Source organism: Artemia franciscana, chromosome 14, assembly GCF_032884065.1.
Source record: "Artemia franciscana chromosome 14, ASM3288406v1, whole genome shotgun sequence".
In the NCBI taxonomy this organism is placed as follows: domain Eukaryota; kingdom Metazoa; phylum Arthropoda; class Branchiopoda; order Anostraca; family Artemiidae; genus Artemia; species Artemia franciscana.
The window spans coordinates 31,161,987-31,175,103 of record NC_088876.1 but is presented as its reverse complement, the minus strand read 5'-3'; the positions used below and the strand labels follow the sequence as shown (position 1 = coordinate 31,175,103).

General features: G+C 33.2%; 1 protein-coding gene across 1 annotated transcript in view; it reads left to right on the top strand.

Moving 5' to 3' along the window:
• Nucleotides 1-13,117, top strand: part of LOC136035572 (alpha/beta hydrolase domain-containing protein 17B-like) — a 78,205-nt gene that overhangs the window by 54,219 nt on the left and 10,869 nt on the right. Inside the window, exon 3 of the mRNA XM_065717447.1 lies at nt 1,165-1,297. Coding sequence (XP_065573519.1) covers nt 1,165-1,297 — 133 coding nt within the window. The remainder of the gene's footprint in view (nt 1-1,164; nt 1,298-13,117) is intronic.

Sequence of the window (13,117 nt, the reverse complement as noted above, 5' to 3'; positions counted from 1 at the left end):
GTGTTTATGTACAGGAATGGTTATTGGGAAGTGTACATACGTTTTCAGGGGAATTGTTTGGTTGAGGGAGGAGGGGATGAGGCGAGGGAGCTACGTGGAAGGATCTTTACTTGGAGGAATTTTTCATGGGGGAAGGAAATCCCATGAAGGGGGTGCAGGATTTTCTTGCATTATTTTAAAAAATGAAATAATAAATACGAAAAAGTTTTTCAACTGAAAGTAAGGAGCAGCATTAAAAATTAAAACGAACAAAAATTAGTACGCATATGAGGAGTTCATCTCCTCCTAAATGCCTCGCTCTTTACGCTGAAGTACTTTTAGTAATTTCAATTATTTATTCTACGGCCTTTGTGATTCGGGAGTCAGTCTTAAAGAATTAGGACAGAATTTAAGCTTTAGTGTAAAGAGTGAGCTATTGACGAGGGGCAAACCCCCTCATCTATGTAATAAAAATATAATAATATAGAAGTTTGTTACGCAAGTTAATTTGTAATTTACGTATATTTATTACTAATAAAAACGTTCGTAAAAAAAACTAAAAATTTCTAGTTGCCTTTTTAAGTAACCAAACAATGGAGTTCAACTAGGCCTCCACCCCCATCTCTTTTTTTATCAAAATCATCCGAACAAAAATATGAGAAAGCCATTTAGCCAAAAAAAATTAATATGCAAATTTTGTCTTAATTATTAGCCAAAATCAAAAGATGTATTAATTTAAAAACGTTCAGAAATTAAATAAAAAACAGGTTTTTTTTAACTGCAAGTAAGGAGCTACATTAAAATTTAAAACGAACAGAAATTATTCCGTATATGAAAGGGGTTGTCCCCTCCTCAACGTTCCCCTCTTTACGCTAAAGTTTGATTCTTTGTCACAACACTACTTTTTAAAACAATTAAAAAACTTTAGCTTAAAGAGCGGGACGTTGAGGAGGGGACAACCCCTTTCATATACTGAATAATTTCTGTTCGTTTTAAGTTTTAATGTCGCTCCTTACTTGCAGTTAAAAAAACTTGCTTTTTATTTCATTCATGCCTAAGGTCTTATGGTTTCTGTGCATTCACGTCTCATTATGCTTTGCCTGTGTTTTAGATTATTTCCTACATTTTTCTGAAAATATGTTTTAAACTCAGTAATATGAAATTGTTGTATTTTTAATTTTCTAGCATTGACAAGGTTTCTAAAGTGAATTCGCCTGTCCTTGTAATCCACGGAACGGAAGATGAAGTGATCAATTTTTCCCATGGATTAGAGATTCATAGCAAATGTCCGAAGGCTGTTGAACCCCTTTGGGTGGAAGTAAGTTGTTTCTTCTTTTTCTTCTCTTATTTATTGAAGAAAAAGAAGACCATAAATTGTAGTTCACTCTTCTAGTCTCACGCTTAGCAACTAAATAGTGAGATTTTGATTATAAATTGATTAATTCCACCTTTTCTAGATTTTAGGATAGAAGCATGTGATTGACTCTTAAACGTGCACATTTATGTGGAAATTCTATGAAAGTGTAAAGATTATTCTACGAAATGAAAGTGTAAAGACTATTCTACGAAATTGAATATAACTATTTCTAATAATTACAGAATTACCAATGAATTACCCTGATTTCACTTTTCTGTTGATCTTTCTTAGAGTGTATACCAAGTGATCCTTCTGTCTCAAAAGCCTGGGAGTACCCCTTCCTACAAGAGTATTTCATTCTACCTAAACCCTCTATATAAGATGCTACGGGCCCTGCTGGAAGCTACCCGCTTTATGCTGGATCCCTTAAAACTTACTTGTCTCCCCACCCAGATGATCTAGAAGTAATATAGCATGACACGCTCTTATACGTAGTAGCTTTACAAGAACTGTTTGGTGAATCTTATTATAGCCCATCTACTTACATCCCGAGATTTCTTCTTGTACCATTTTTTGTAAAGGGGAGACAATATATATTATTGAACATATGGACTCACCTTGTTCTGCTATACTGGCAGAGGAAGCACCTAAGAGCAAGGCTGTATTCAGAGGAACTACTGGGTTTGAACCCCCCCACACCCAATTTTTTGTCAGACATGTTAAAAATAAAAATAAAATGCATATGAGCAAATTTTTGATTATATTTTGTAAAGTTTTTTTGGACCCCCCCCCCCCCTCAAACAAAATCCTAGCAAACAGCATGGGACATTTAAAAAAATGGAAACTGGCGCTAGTGTCAAAAATCAAATCCACTAGCGCCATCTAAAGTCTGTAGACTTGTCAGTAGACTTTGTATGACCCAAAAACTGCAGAATCAGTGCTTGTCTTTTAAGGGACTTTAAAATACAAGGAAGTGTAAAGATATATCAATTCTGTCTCCATTAGGCCTTCTAGTGTAATATGAACTAGACTACTTAAACCTGCCAGATTTTCTCAAGCCAGCCTATGCCTTCTTTGTGCTGACTGGATTTTGACTTAAAATAATTCTTGAAAATAAAATCCTCATTGATTATCCTCTACATTGAAATTTCAGCCAAAATCCTGTTGAACTATATATTAATCATATCAAATATCCATTTTTTTACATTTCCTACTTCTCTAATAAAGTCGCCAAGCGTCACACTATAGGTGGCATTAGTAGTTTTAATGCTTATCGTTTAGTGTTAAACCGTCTAAGTACCACGTCAACCTCACAGCATTTCCTTGAGAAGTTTATTCCAGCAAAGGCACCTGTTGATTCCTTCAGGTATTAAATAAAAAAAAAGGTTTTTTTAAATGAAAGTAAGGAGCAACATTAAAACTTAAAACGAACAGAAATTACTCCGTATATGAAAGGGGCTTTTCCTCCTCAGCGCCTCGCTCTTTACGCTAAAGTTTGACTCTTTATCTTAACTCTACTTTTGAAAACAGTAAGAAGCTTTGATCCGGTGACTTTTGGGAAAAATGAGCGTGGAAGGGGGCCTAGATGCCCTCCAATTTTTTTGGTCACTTAAGAAGGGCACTAGAAATTTTAATTTCCGTCAGAATGAGCCCTCTTGCGACATTCTAGGACCACTCAGTCGATACGATCACCCCAGAAAAAAAATAAACACGCATCCGTGATCTGTCTTCTGGCAAAAAATGCGAAATTCCACATTTTGTAGATAGGAGCTTGAAACTTCTACAACAAGGTTCTCTGATACGCTGAATCTGATGGTGTGATTTTCGTCAAGATTGTATTACTTTTAGGGGGTGTTTCCCCCTATTTTCTAAAATGAGGCAAATTTTCTCAGACTCGTAACTTTTGATGGGTATAACTGATCTTGATGAAACTTATAGATCTAAAATCACCATTAAATTGCAATTCTTTTGATGTAACTATTGGTATCAAAATTCCATTTTTTAGAGTTTCGGTTACTATTGAGCCGGGTCGCTCCTCACTACAGTTCGTTACCACGAACTCTTTGAAAGGTTCGAGAGTTGCCTTAAACGTAAATAGCTGATGGTAAAAGCTTCTCTTATAAATGAGGATAGTTTTTTTTTTGTCAATGGAGAAATTGAGAGAGCGTGGAATCGTTATTACTGTTTAACCCAAGTTAAACCCCGCTATTTACGCTAAAGTTTCTTATTGTTTGAAAAAGTAGAGTTATGAGAAAGAGTCCAACTTTAGCGTAAAGAGCGACGTGTTGAGGAGGAAAAGCCCCTTTCATATACGGAGTAATTTCTGTTCATTTTAAGTTTTAATGTTGCTCCTTACTTTCATTAAAAAAAACTTGTTTATATATATATATATATATATATATATAATATATATATATATATATATATATATATATATATATATATATATATATATATATATATATATATATATATATATATATATATATATATATATATATATATATATATATATATATATATATATATATATATATATATATATATATATATATATATATATATATGTATATATATATATATATATATATATATATATATATATATATATATATATATATATATATATATATATATATATGAGTTGCCTTTTTTAAATTTCGAATATAGATTAATAGATTCTTGCGTAGGCTATTTAAGTGCCTGAAATTGACTTCAATTGTTAAACAAAGCATTTCAACTAATAAGAGTAAACATGTAGCCTATCATTATAGTTGGTTTACGAATCACTAACGAACCGAATCTGAAAATGGCAAAGAATTTCATACCGAACCAATGACTTGCCTTGCTTCCTTCAATATCAGAATAATATTAATTTCCTCCATAGTGCTAATCACTTTAATGTGCTTATCTTGTGTATTGTACGGGAGTACCAAGTAGGGTGGGGCAGGAGGACCTTACCCCTCCTAGATTTCTTAGCCTCATCTTTGCCTCATCTTTAAAGGAACGTTCCGAACTAAGGTACTTTGTTATGAGCCAAAAATCCCCAGCACCTGCCTCATCTTTAAAGGAACGTTCCGAACTAAGGTACTTTGCTATGAGCCAAAAATCCCCAGCTCCTGCCTCATCTTTAAAGGAACGTTCCGAACTAAGGTACTTTGCTATGAGCCAAAAATCCCCAGCTCCTGCCTCATCTTTAAAGGAACGTTCCGAACTAAGGTACTTTGCTATGAGTCAAAAATCCCCAGCACTGCCTCATCTTTAAAGGAACATTCTGAACTATGGTACTTTGCTATGAGCCAAAAATCCCAGCTCCTGCCTCATCTTTGAACGAACGTTCCGAATTAAGGTACTTTGCTATGAGTCAAAAATCCCCAGCACCTGCCTCATCTTTAAAGGAAAGTTCCGAACTAAGGTACTTTGCTATGAGCCAAAAATCCCCAGCACCTGCCCCATCTTTAAAGGAACGTTCCGAACTAAGGTGCTTTGCTATGGCGAAAACAGTATACAATTGACCCCCTTTTTTGACGCACTGTAGACTCGAAATAGCTAAACCGATAAGATCGGTTTTGAATGTCGTAAAACAACTTTTTATGAATATCGTAAATGGTGTTTGAGGCACCATAAAATTGGTCTTTAATTATTTCGTGACTGTCGATTACAAACTTTAGGCTAATGACGCAGTATTGAAGTCCGAAGCCAATATAAATGAGGTAAATATCTCCCAAATGATGTTTGATTTCCACTACATGTTATTTAACGATTTCTTGGCTTCCTGATTATGAATCTGGGGCTAATATTGTAATATAAAGCCAAACACATTAGTATATGCTTTACAATTGGTTGATTTGTTACACCTTGTTGAACATGAAAGTCAAGCAAGGGCTTTAAATCTGTAACATAGCCTATGGGCCCAAAGTGGGCCTTAGTACTGGGAGGGAGAGGAGGGGTAAAGCCAAAAAGCCGTAGAATGTATTATTGCAGGAAGTTTTGGAAGGGCTCATTGAATCGCGTGTTTAGAGATTTAGTGCTTTTCTAAAGGCTATAGTCGATTTGTTTTCTCATGGACACTTTCAGCCTCGCGTGGTTTGGGTTACAAGGTCATTTTTTGTCATTTTTATTATTTTTTATATAAGTAATAATAGTAATATTTATTTGCCTGTTCAGTTGAGTATAAATAATAAAAAAAATGGTTTGATATAATTTGTTTGCATTTTTTGTATTTTTTTGTTATTTTTTCCTCTCCGTGTTTATTTCCCTTATCTTTTGTTATGAATCTTGATAGATATGATTGTAATGTGTTTCCCAACGTTCACAGGCCATGGAGCCTTTTTTGGGGGGTGTTAAAAGAGATGCATGTATTGATTATTTGATATTAATAAAGTTAGGAAACTGGACAAGTTTTTGACATCAGGGTCATAAAATGATTGTCAATCTATATGATATCGGTACCCAAAGTGAGGTCCTCGGGTCCGTGATCCTTTATCTCTAAGAGGTGGTAAGCCATTGTTATTAGCGGTAGTTTATATTCATTTCACCTGTGGCGGCATATTTACTTTGAATTTCTCCTTGTTCTTCCCTTGACATCTTGTATAAGTTAATTTATGTTCTTTATAACTTTGAATTTACCCTTTACCTCTCATGGAAAATTTTGATTTGATAAATATAAACAACTAATAATCTTAACAGCCACGAAACGAAAATTTTGGGGGAGGGGAGTGCAAAGAAATATTCATGATTATCAAGGTTTCTCTATGCAAAATTTGTTTACGTGTATTTTTGTTACTTTTGCTGGAGTTGGACATTTTTTAGGGGGGCTCAAATCATGTATCCTCCCTGGATGTGGCCTTGGTGCAGACATTACTTCATCTTAGTAAGCCCTTAGTAAAACTTACCGAGTTTTTATTAGTTCTTCTATAAAAGCTAAGATCTACGATCCTGATATAATCCTTAATGGAAATCATTAGTGAAAGCATGATCATTAAGGCATTAGAGAGATCGAATAATGACATCCGTTAATGAATACGGATACTTATACTTAAACTTATAGAAGGCTCAGACTTATAGACGCAAATGGAAGAAAAAAACTCAAGCTTATAGAACGATATGTCCAGGGCTATATCCAGGATTTTCCTTTGGGGGGGAGGTGCAAAGAGTTTTTTTTTAGTTTTTTCCAAAAAACTTTAAAAAATGCGTCAAAAATTTATTTATATTTATTTTAGTTACGTTTTTACGAGTCGGACAAACATTTCGGGGATGGGGGAGGGGCTTCAACCCAATAGCACCCGCCCTGGATACAGTCATGGATATGTCCCTATGTGATATAAATATAAAAAAAGGTTTTCACAGTTAAAAATGACTGTATGAGGGGAGTATATGCTGTGCATGCTCAACCCCCGCTCTTTACGCTAAAGTTTTATTTCTGCTTTACTCATGGAATTGTTAAGCGCAGTAAAGTGGTTATTTACCGTTTGCCAATAAAATCGTTTGAACTGAGATGTTTATGGTTTACAACAAATAAGCATTAATACCCTTTTATTCTTGAGATGTTTTGAAAAATACTTTTTATCCGATTGCCATTGCCTTCCCCTCCTTCAATGCCTGCTCTTTAAATTAAATTTTGACTTTTACAAAATAATTCATTGAGACTTTTCTGTAATAAGAGGGAAGCTTTCACCCGTCAACACCAATACTGCGTCCCTGATCCTATTCGTGTTTATCGGTGAATAAACTCTCTCTCTCTCTCTCTCTCTCTCTCTCTCTCTCTCTCTCTCTCTCCTCTCTCTCTCTCTCTCTCTCTTCTCTCTCTCTCTCTCTCTCTCTCTCTCTCTCTCTCTCTCTCTCTCTCTCTCTCTCTCTCTCTCTCTCTCTCTCTCTCTCTCGACAGCCACGCTCTTGAATTACAGTTTGTTACTGTTTTTATTTAGGTTTCTTAAATATGAAATAGACTCTCACTACTTCCTCCTTCCCTCAAGTTTTATTTGAGTATTGATTTTCTATATGATTGAAAGAAATAGAATCAAAAGGGATAAAAAGGAAAGTTAAAATGAGAGTTACAAATGTAAATATTCTATAAAAACTTCTTTCTTTGTAATGTTGAATATTATCGTGGTTTTGTGTGTGGTGATTGATGTTTTCGTGAATAAAACCATGCTCTTCGAAATACATATCTTTTTAAATAAAACATAAATGACATTCAAGTCTTATCGAGAGTTTAAAGAGGGAGGAGTTAACCCCATCCTTATTTGTAGTAGTTCTTATTTGTAGATCTTGATTACCTTCATGATATTACGATACTACCTTATGTGAATTATTTGATTACGGACAAATATTCAGGGGAAAATGTCTGAGCAAGGGAGGGGGAGGTGTTCTAAAAGGAATTTGACTTGCATATCTTTTTTCCGATTTTGTATATGTAAAAAATAATATATTAAATTGGTGATTTATGTAAATTTTGGGTAAAGGACACCTTTATTCTGTCTGGGAATAACTCCATTTCGGAAAGCATGACTTTTGGAATAATCGATTATCTGTTTATTTATTCAGTACATTATAATGCTCTTTGATTTATGGACTTGGTTCCCCAATAAAGGGGAATTTTGTGGGGGGGTGGAGTTTCCATGGTGGGATTTCCCGTGGAGGAGAAGTTTTCCGCACAGAGGGAATTTTCTGCATAGCGAGGAATTAACCATGAGGGGAATTTTTCTAATATTTAAATTTAAGAATATGACCGCTATTAATACGTGGAGGATTTTACACCGGGGGGTAGTTTTTTATAGTGGATATATTCTGGGGAGGGAGTTTTCCTTGGATTTTCTTTCATATCGCACCTATATATATATATATATATATATATATATATATATATATATATATATATATATATATATATATATATATATATATATATATATATATATGTGTATATATATATATATATATATATATATATATATATATATATATATATATATATATTATATATATATATATATGTATATATATATATATATATATATATATATATATATATATATATATATATGTATATATATATATATGTATATATATATATATATATATATATATATATATATATATATATATATATATATATATATATATATATATATATATATATATATATATATGTATATATATATATATATATATATATATATATATATATATATATATATATATATCTATATATATATATGTATGTATGTATATATATATATATATATGTATATATGTATATATACATATATGTATATATACATATATGTATATATACATATATGTATATATATATATATATATATATATATATATATATATATATATATATATATATATATATATATATATATATATATATAAAGGAGAGACTGAATCTTCGTCGCGCTTGTAACGGGCAAATTTTTAATTTATTTGACGTGAGCCTTATTCTTTCATTCTAGCGTGACTGAATTAGTCACGGACATGATATCATTAATACACGCTATGCAAACGGTAATTATTGCAATTGCTGTATTTTTCATATCAAAAAGAAAAACTTGATACATTCTTTCACCTTACACAGTCTGATTATAAGATTCAAGAGACTTAGTATAATGAAAATAGTACAAAAAAAAAATTAACTACGAATATGTATAATTCAAACGTAGTACTTGACGATTTAGATTGGAATGAATTACTAGAAATCAGAGATCCGTATAGATCACTATTTTTTTTTACTGAGTATCAAAGGAACAATGAAATCATCACCTTATGAAAAAATTTATCATAAAATTTTTTTCAAAGAAAAACTAATGAGGTAAATCAATGAAAAAACAATCGTCTATATAAAATAGGAAAGAAATATCCATCAATTGATTATATTATACGATTTAACGATTAGAAAAATATGTTCTTATATGTAAAACATGTTCTAGGAAAGGAATATCCGTCAATTGATAATATTATACGATTTAAAGATTATAAAAATATGTTCTTAGAATAAGTCAAAAATTATATTTTGTTTTAAAATACTTTTTGTTTCTTATATATAAATATGTTCTTATATGTAAAATATGTTCTAGGAAAGGAATATCCGTCAATTGATAATAATTATACGATTTAAAGATTATAAAAATATGTTCTTAGAATAAGTCAAAAATTATATTTTGTTTTAAAATACTTTTTGCCTGAAAGTCTTTCAGGATTCTAAAAAACGTGGGATTCAATTACTATTAATAGTAATTGAATTACTATTAAATTACTATTAATTACTGTTAACATTAATGTTCCTATTAAAAATAGTCTTGAGTTGGCATGAGGGACATGAAGATGCTGCGAAATCTTTTAGGGCTCACTTTGTTTGCATTGATCCTGATGTTACTTCTGATTAATTAAAAAAAAAAAAATTGAAAAATAAGTTTTTCAAAGAAAAGTAAAGGCCATATTAAACTTCAGATTCGCAGAAATAAAACCTTTAACTCAAACTCAAAACGACCAGAAATTACTATTAAAGAGTAAATGAGACCCAAAACGAAAATTGAACATGCCAATCAAGCTTAAAACGAACAAAAAATCTTTTACTATTAAAGAATAAATAAACCAAAAACGAACAACAATCAGGAAGATGCTGGGGAATCTCTTAGGGCTCATTTTGCTTGCATTGGTTCTGATGTTACCTGTGATCTTATGATCTTGCTTCAGATCCAACCCACTCATATAGGGATTATATTTCCCTCCATAAGAGGATTTATATATGTTTTTGGCCCTGGTTAGTTTTAAAGAATTCCCAAAACTTTTATGAATCTAAAGCAAGACAATTCACTAATGATATCGACATCTATCATGTATATACGAGACAATGACATCTTGTGTTTGTAACTCGTGTACTGTTTATCCATATTTTGTGTTTATTATCAGGGATGTTCCCCTCTGAACGCTAAAAACCCCTCTGATGATTCCTTAAAATGGAAGTTCAACAGACGTAATCATTGGGAGGAGATTTAGATAAATGTCTGAACAGTGTCAAATCAGGCCCTAAGTTTTAATGCCATGATTGTCAATTGTCATGATGCCATCTTATCATTGTTTGATGCCATGATAAAAACAAAAATTTACAAGGAGAAAGAAGAAATAAATTGACAAAAAGTTGAATAATAGAAAAAACTATTAAACATTTAATGTAATTGGTATTTATTAATTAGGACACTATAATGAATTTAAACTGTACTCGTTGATTCTTTTTTCTTTTTTTTTCTTTTTCTGTTTTTTTTTTTGTTCTTTTTTTAACCTGAAACCACTCTTACTGACTTAGTTGCACTTGTTGCACTTCCAAGCCACATCCAGGCTCATTGTGGCGCCCAGCAGACGACGTCATGTCTCCTTCCAAGAGTTTCGTTTGAGGGTCGCAGGTTCTACGACCTCCAACCACTGACGATTCCAACGATGGCCTTATTTTCTGAATCCTCCGATTGGTTCCAGATCGGACTTCACTGTAGCGAGCCACGTCTTCTTTTGCTTTCCTGTTCTCTTCTTCCATGCCGGTAGTACTAAACATTTGAGGTGTCATTCGCTTATTTGGTCATCTGGTCAGCGCATTGTATGGCCAAACCATCTTAGTCTCCCCTGTTTGACAAAATCGGAGACAACTGGGCGAATCCCGCATCTTCTCCTGACCCCATCGTTCGAGATTTTGTCTGAGAGGACAGAATCCTCTCTGATTTGATCTGATCTGATCTGATTTAAGTTTGAGAACTGAGAATAAAAACAACTAAATTCAATTCTTACGTAAAATCTTTGAAAATCTGTCAAAAATCCGGAAATCCGACAGATCAAATTCTCATCCGTCGAAGACCCAAAAAATCCGTTTTTGACGGGAAAACCCGTCAGTGTGGAAACGCTGCTGAGAGGCGGATGCCCAGGATATGACGAAGGCATTTGAATATAAGCAAGAATATATGTAAGATCAAGGCTGCAGCTGCTTTCAGTGACCTCATTTCAGATCCATAGAGGAGAACAGAACCCTAGCTATATACACTCGGAGCTTCGTCCGTGTCGGAATTTCGCCCCGCTTCCAGAGAGCCTTCCGTCGTTGAAGGAGGACGTTCAACTTGAACGTTCAAATGTACTATCAACTCACTACTTTGAAAAAAAAATTACTAAACAGAGTACAATTTTTCTATCGCTGGCAACTCAAAGCGCCACGCAGCTTATTACGCATGTGCGTACAATGCTTTAGTGAAAATAACAAAGGTATTCGTAGAAATGCTGTAATCTTTGTGTGATCGAAAACGCGACTAAAAGTTTTAATTGATCAACACCAAGCAGGATTACGCGAAAATTGCATATTTAGCAAAAATTTTGTGTAGCACTTATGTAGCACCCTGTTCTCGAGAAAAATAGCACACTTTGGACAGGAGCAGGTGGCAACCCTGCGTTCAAGGCTGACGATCTAGAGAACTATTTGATACTGCTATATTCATTTTACCAAGTTTTAATGTAGTAAAATTTCACCGAAAAGCTGAGGAGACGCATCTTGAAACGAGGAAAAATTTTAATATTCTAAAATGCTATTACTATGGTGCTCACATTGTTTTGTAAACGAGTTTTGTTTCCCCCCCCCCCCTGTTGAGCCGTAAATAGCGTACGTTATACGATTGGCTGGGGATATATTACCGTGAAATTTCTGTGGTAGACGAGAAATGAAAAAAAGAAAAAATAGTCTCGCTGGCTAGTTTTGTGATATATAGCCTTGTTCCGCTTTGCCACTGAATATATCAGAAACACATTAAAATGTTCGCACGGTATTATTTTTCACTTTGAAATCTCATTTTCTGAGGAAATTGAATGGGAATGTGCTCACATGGTATATTCTTAATACTAGCCAGTACTTTAAATGGTTTTTTGTGGGGTCATAATCTTTGATGGATAGTTAATTAGAGATACGGCATCTATCTTGCTATATACGGTTTTATTTTTTATTTTTTTATTCAGCATTTCGAATTTACTTGTCAGTTTTATAGATAGTGCGTTAATGATGGTTCATAGGTTTTAGTATAACTCAAAGCCACTGTTCGGTCGAGAAAAGACAATTTGTTATTTATTTTAAATTCATAAAGTAAAAAAACTGGAAATGCATTCGCAGGAAAGAAATTTAACATTCACCTGGTGGAAAAAATCCTTAATTTATTGTTTTGAAGTGTTGGGAATGTACTTGTACACAACCGTGAGGGGGGGGGTGGATCCCATGCTGAAATTAATTTTAAAGACTGTATTACTGGAAAATTTGAAAATAGTAACTAAAGACGCACTTTTTTCGTGTTTGACCACTCTCCAAGGATTGAACCTGTGTTTATATATCCATTTGCACTTAATCGCCTTCTGACATGAATTTTGGCAAATTCTGGCTTTTTTGAATTCTCTTTTTTTTGCCAAAATTTTGGCAAATTTTGGCTTTTTTGAATTCTCTTTTTTTTGTCTAGCAGCCTGCTTGATGGCTAAAATCTTTTATTTTGACCATGTTGACAATAATCCTTGTTTGGAAATGTCTTAAATCTTTCAAGCCAGTGGCGCCATTTCAGAAAACCTTAGGGGGGGGCCAAAAATCGATTTTGGGCCCCCATCCAGCCTTAAAAATTTTAAAATTTTCGAACATGCCTTTAGGTACCGTACTACTTTTGGGGTTCGCATTTTGCAGCTTATTTAGGGACCAAAAACAGTACCAAAATAGAACATTTACTGTATAAATCAGAAACTTACGTACAGTTACTTCAGCAATGGATA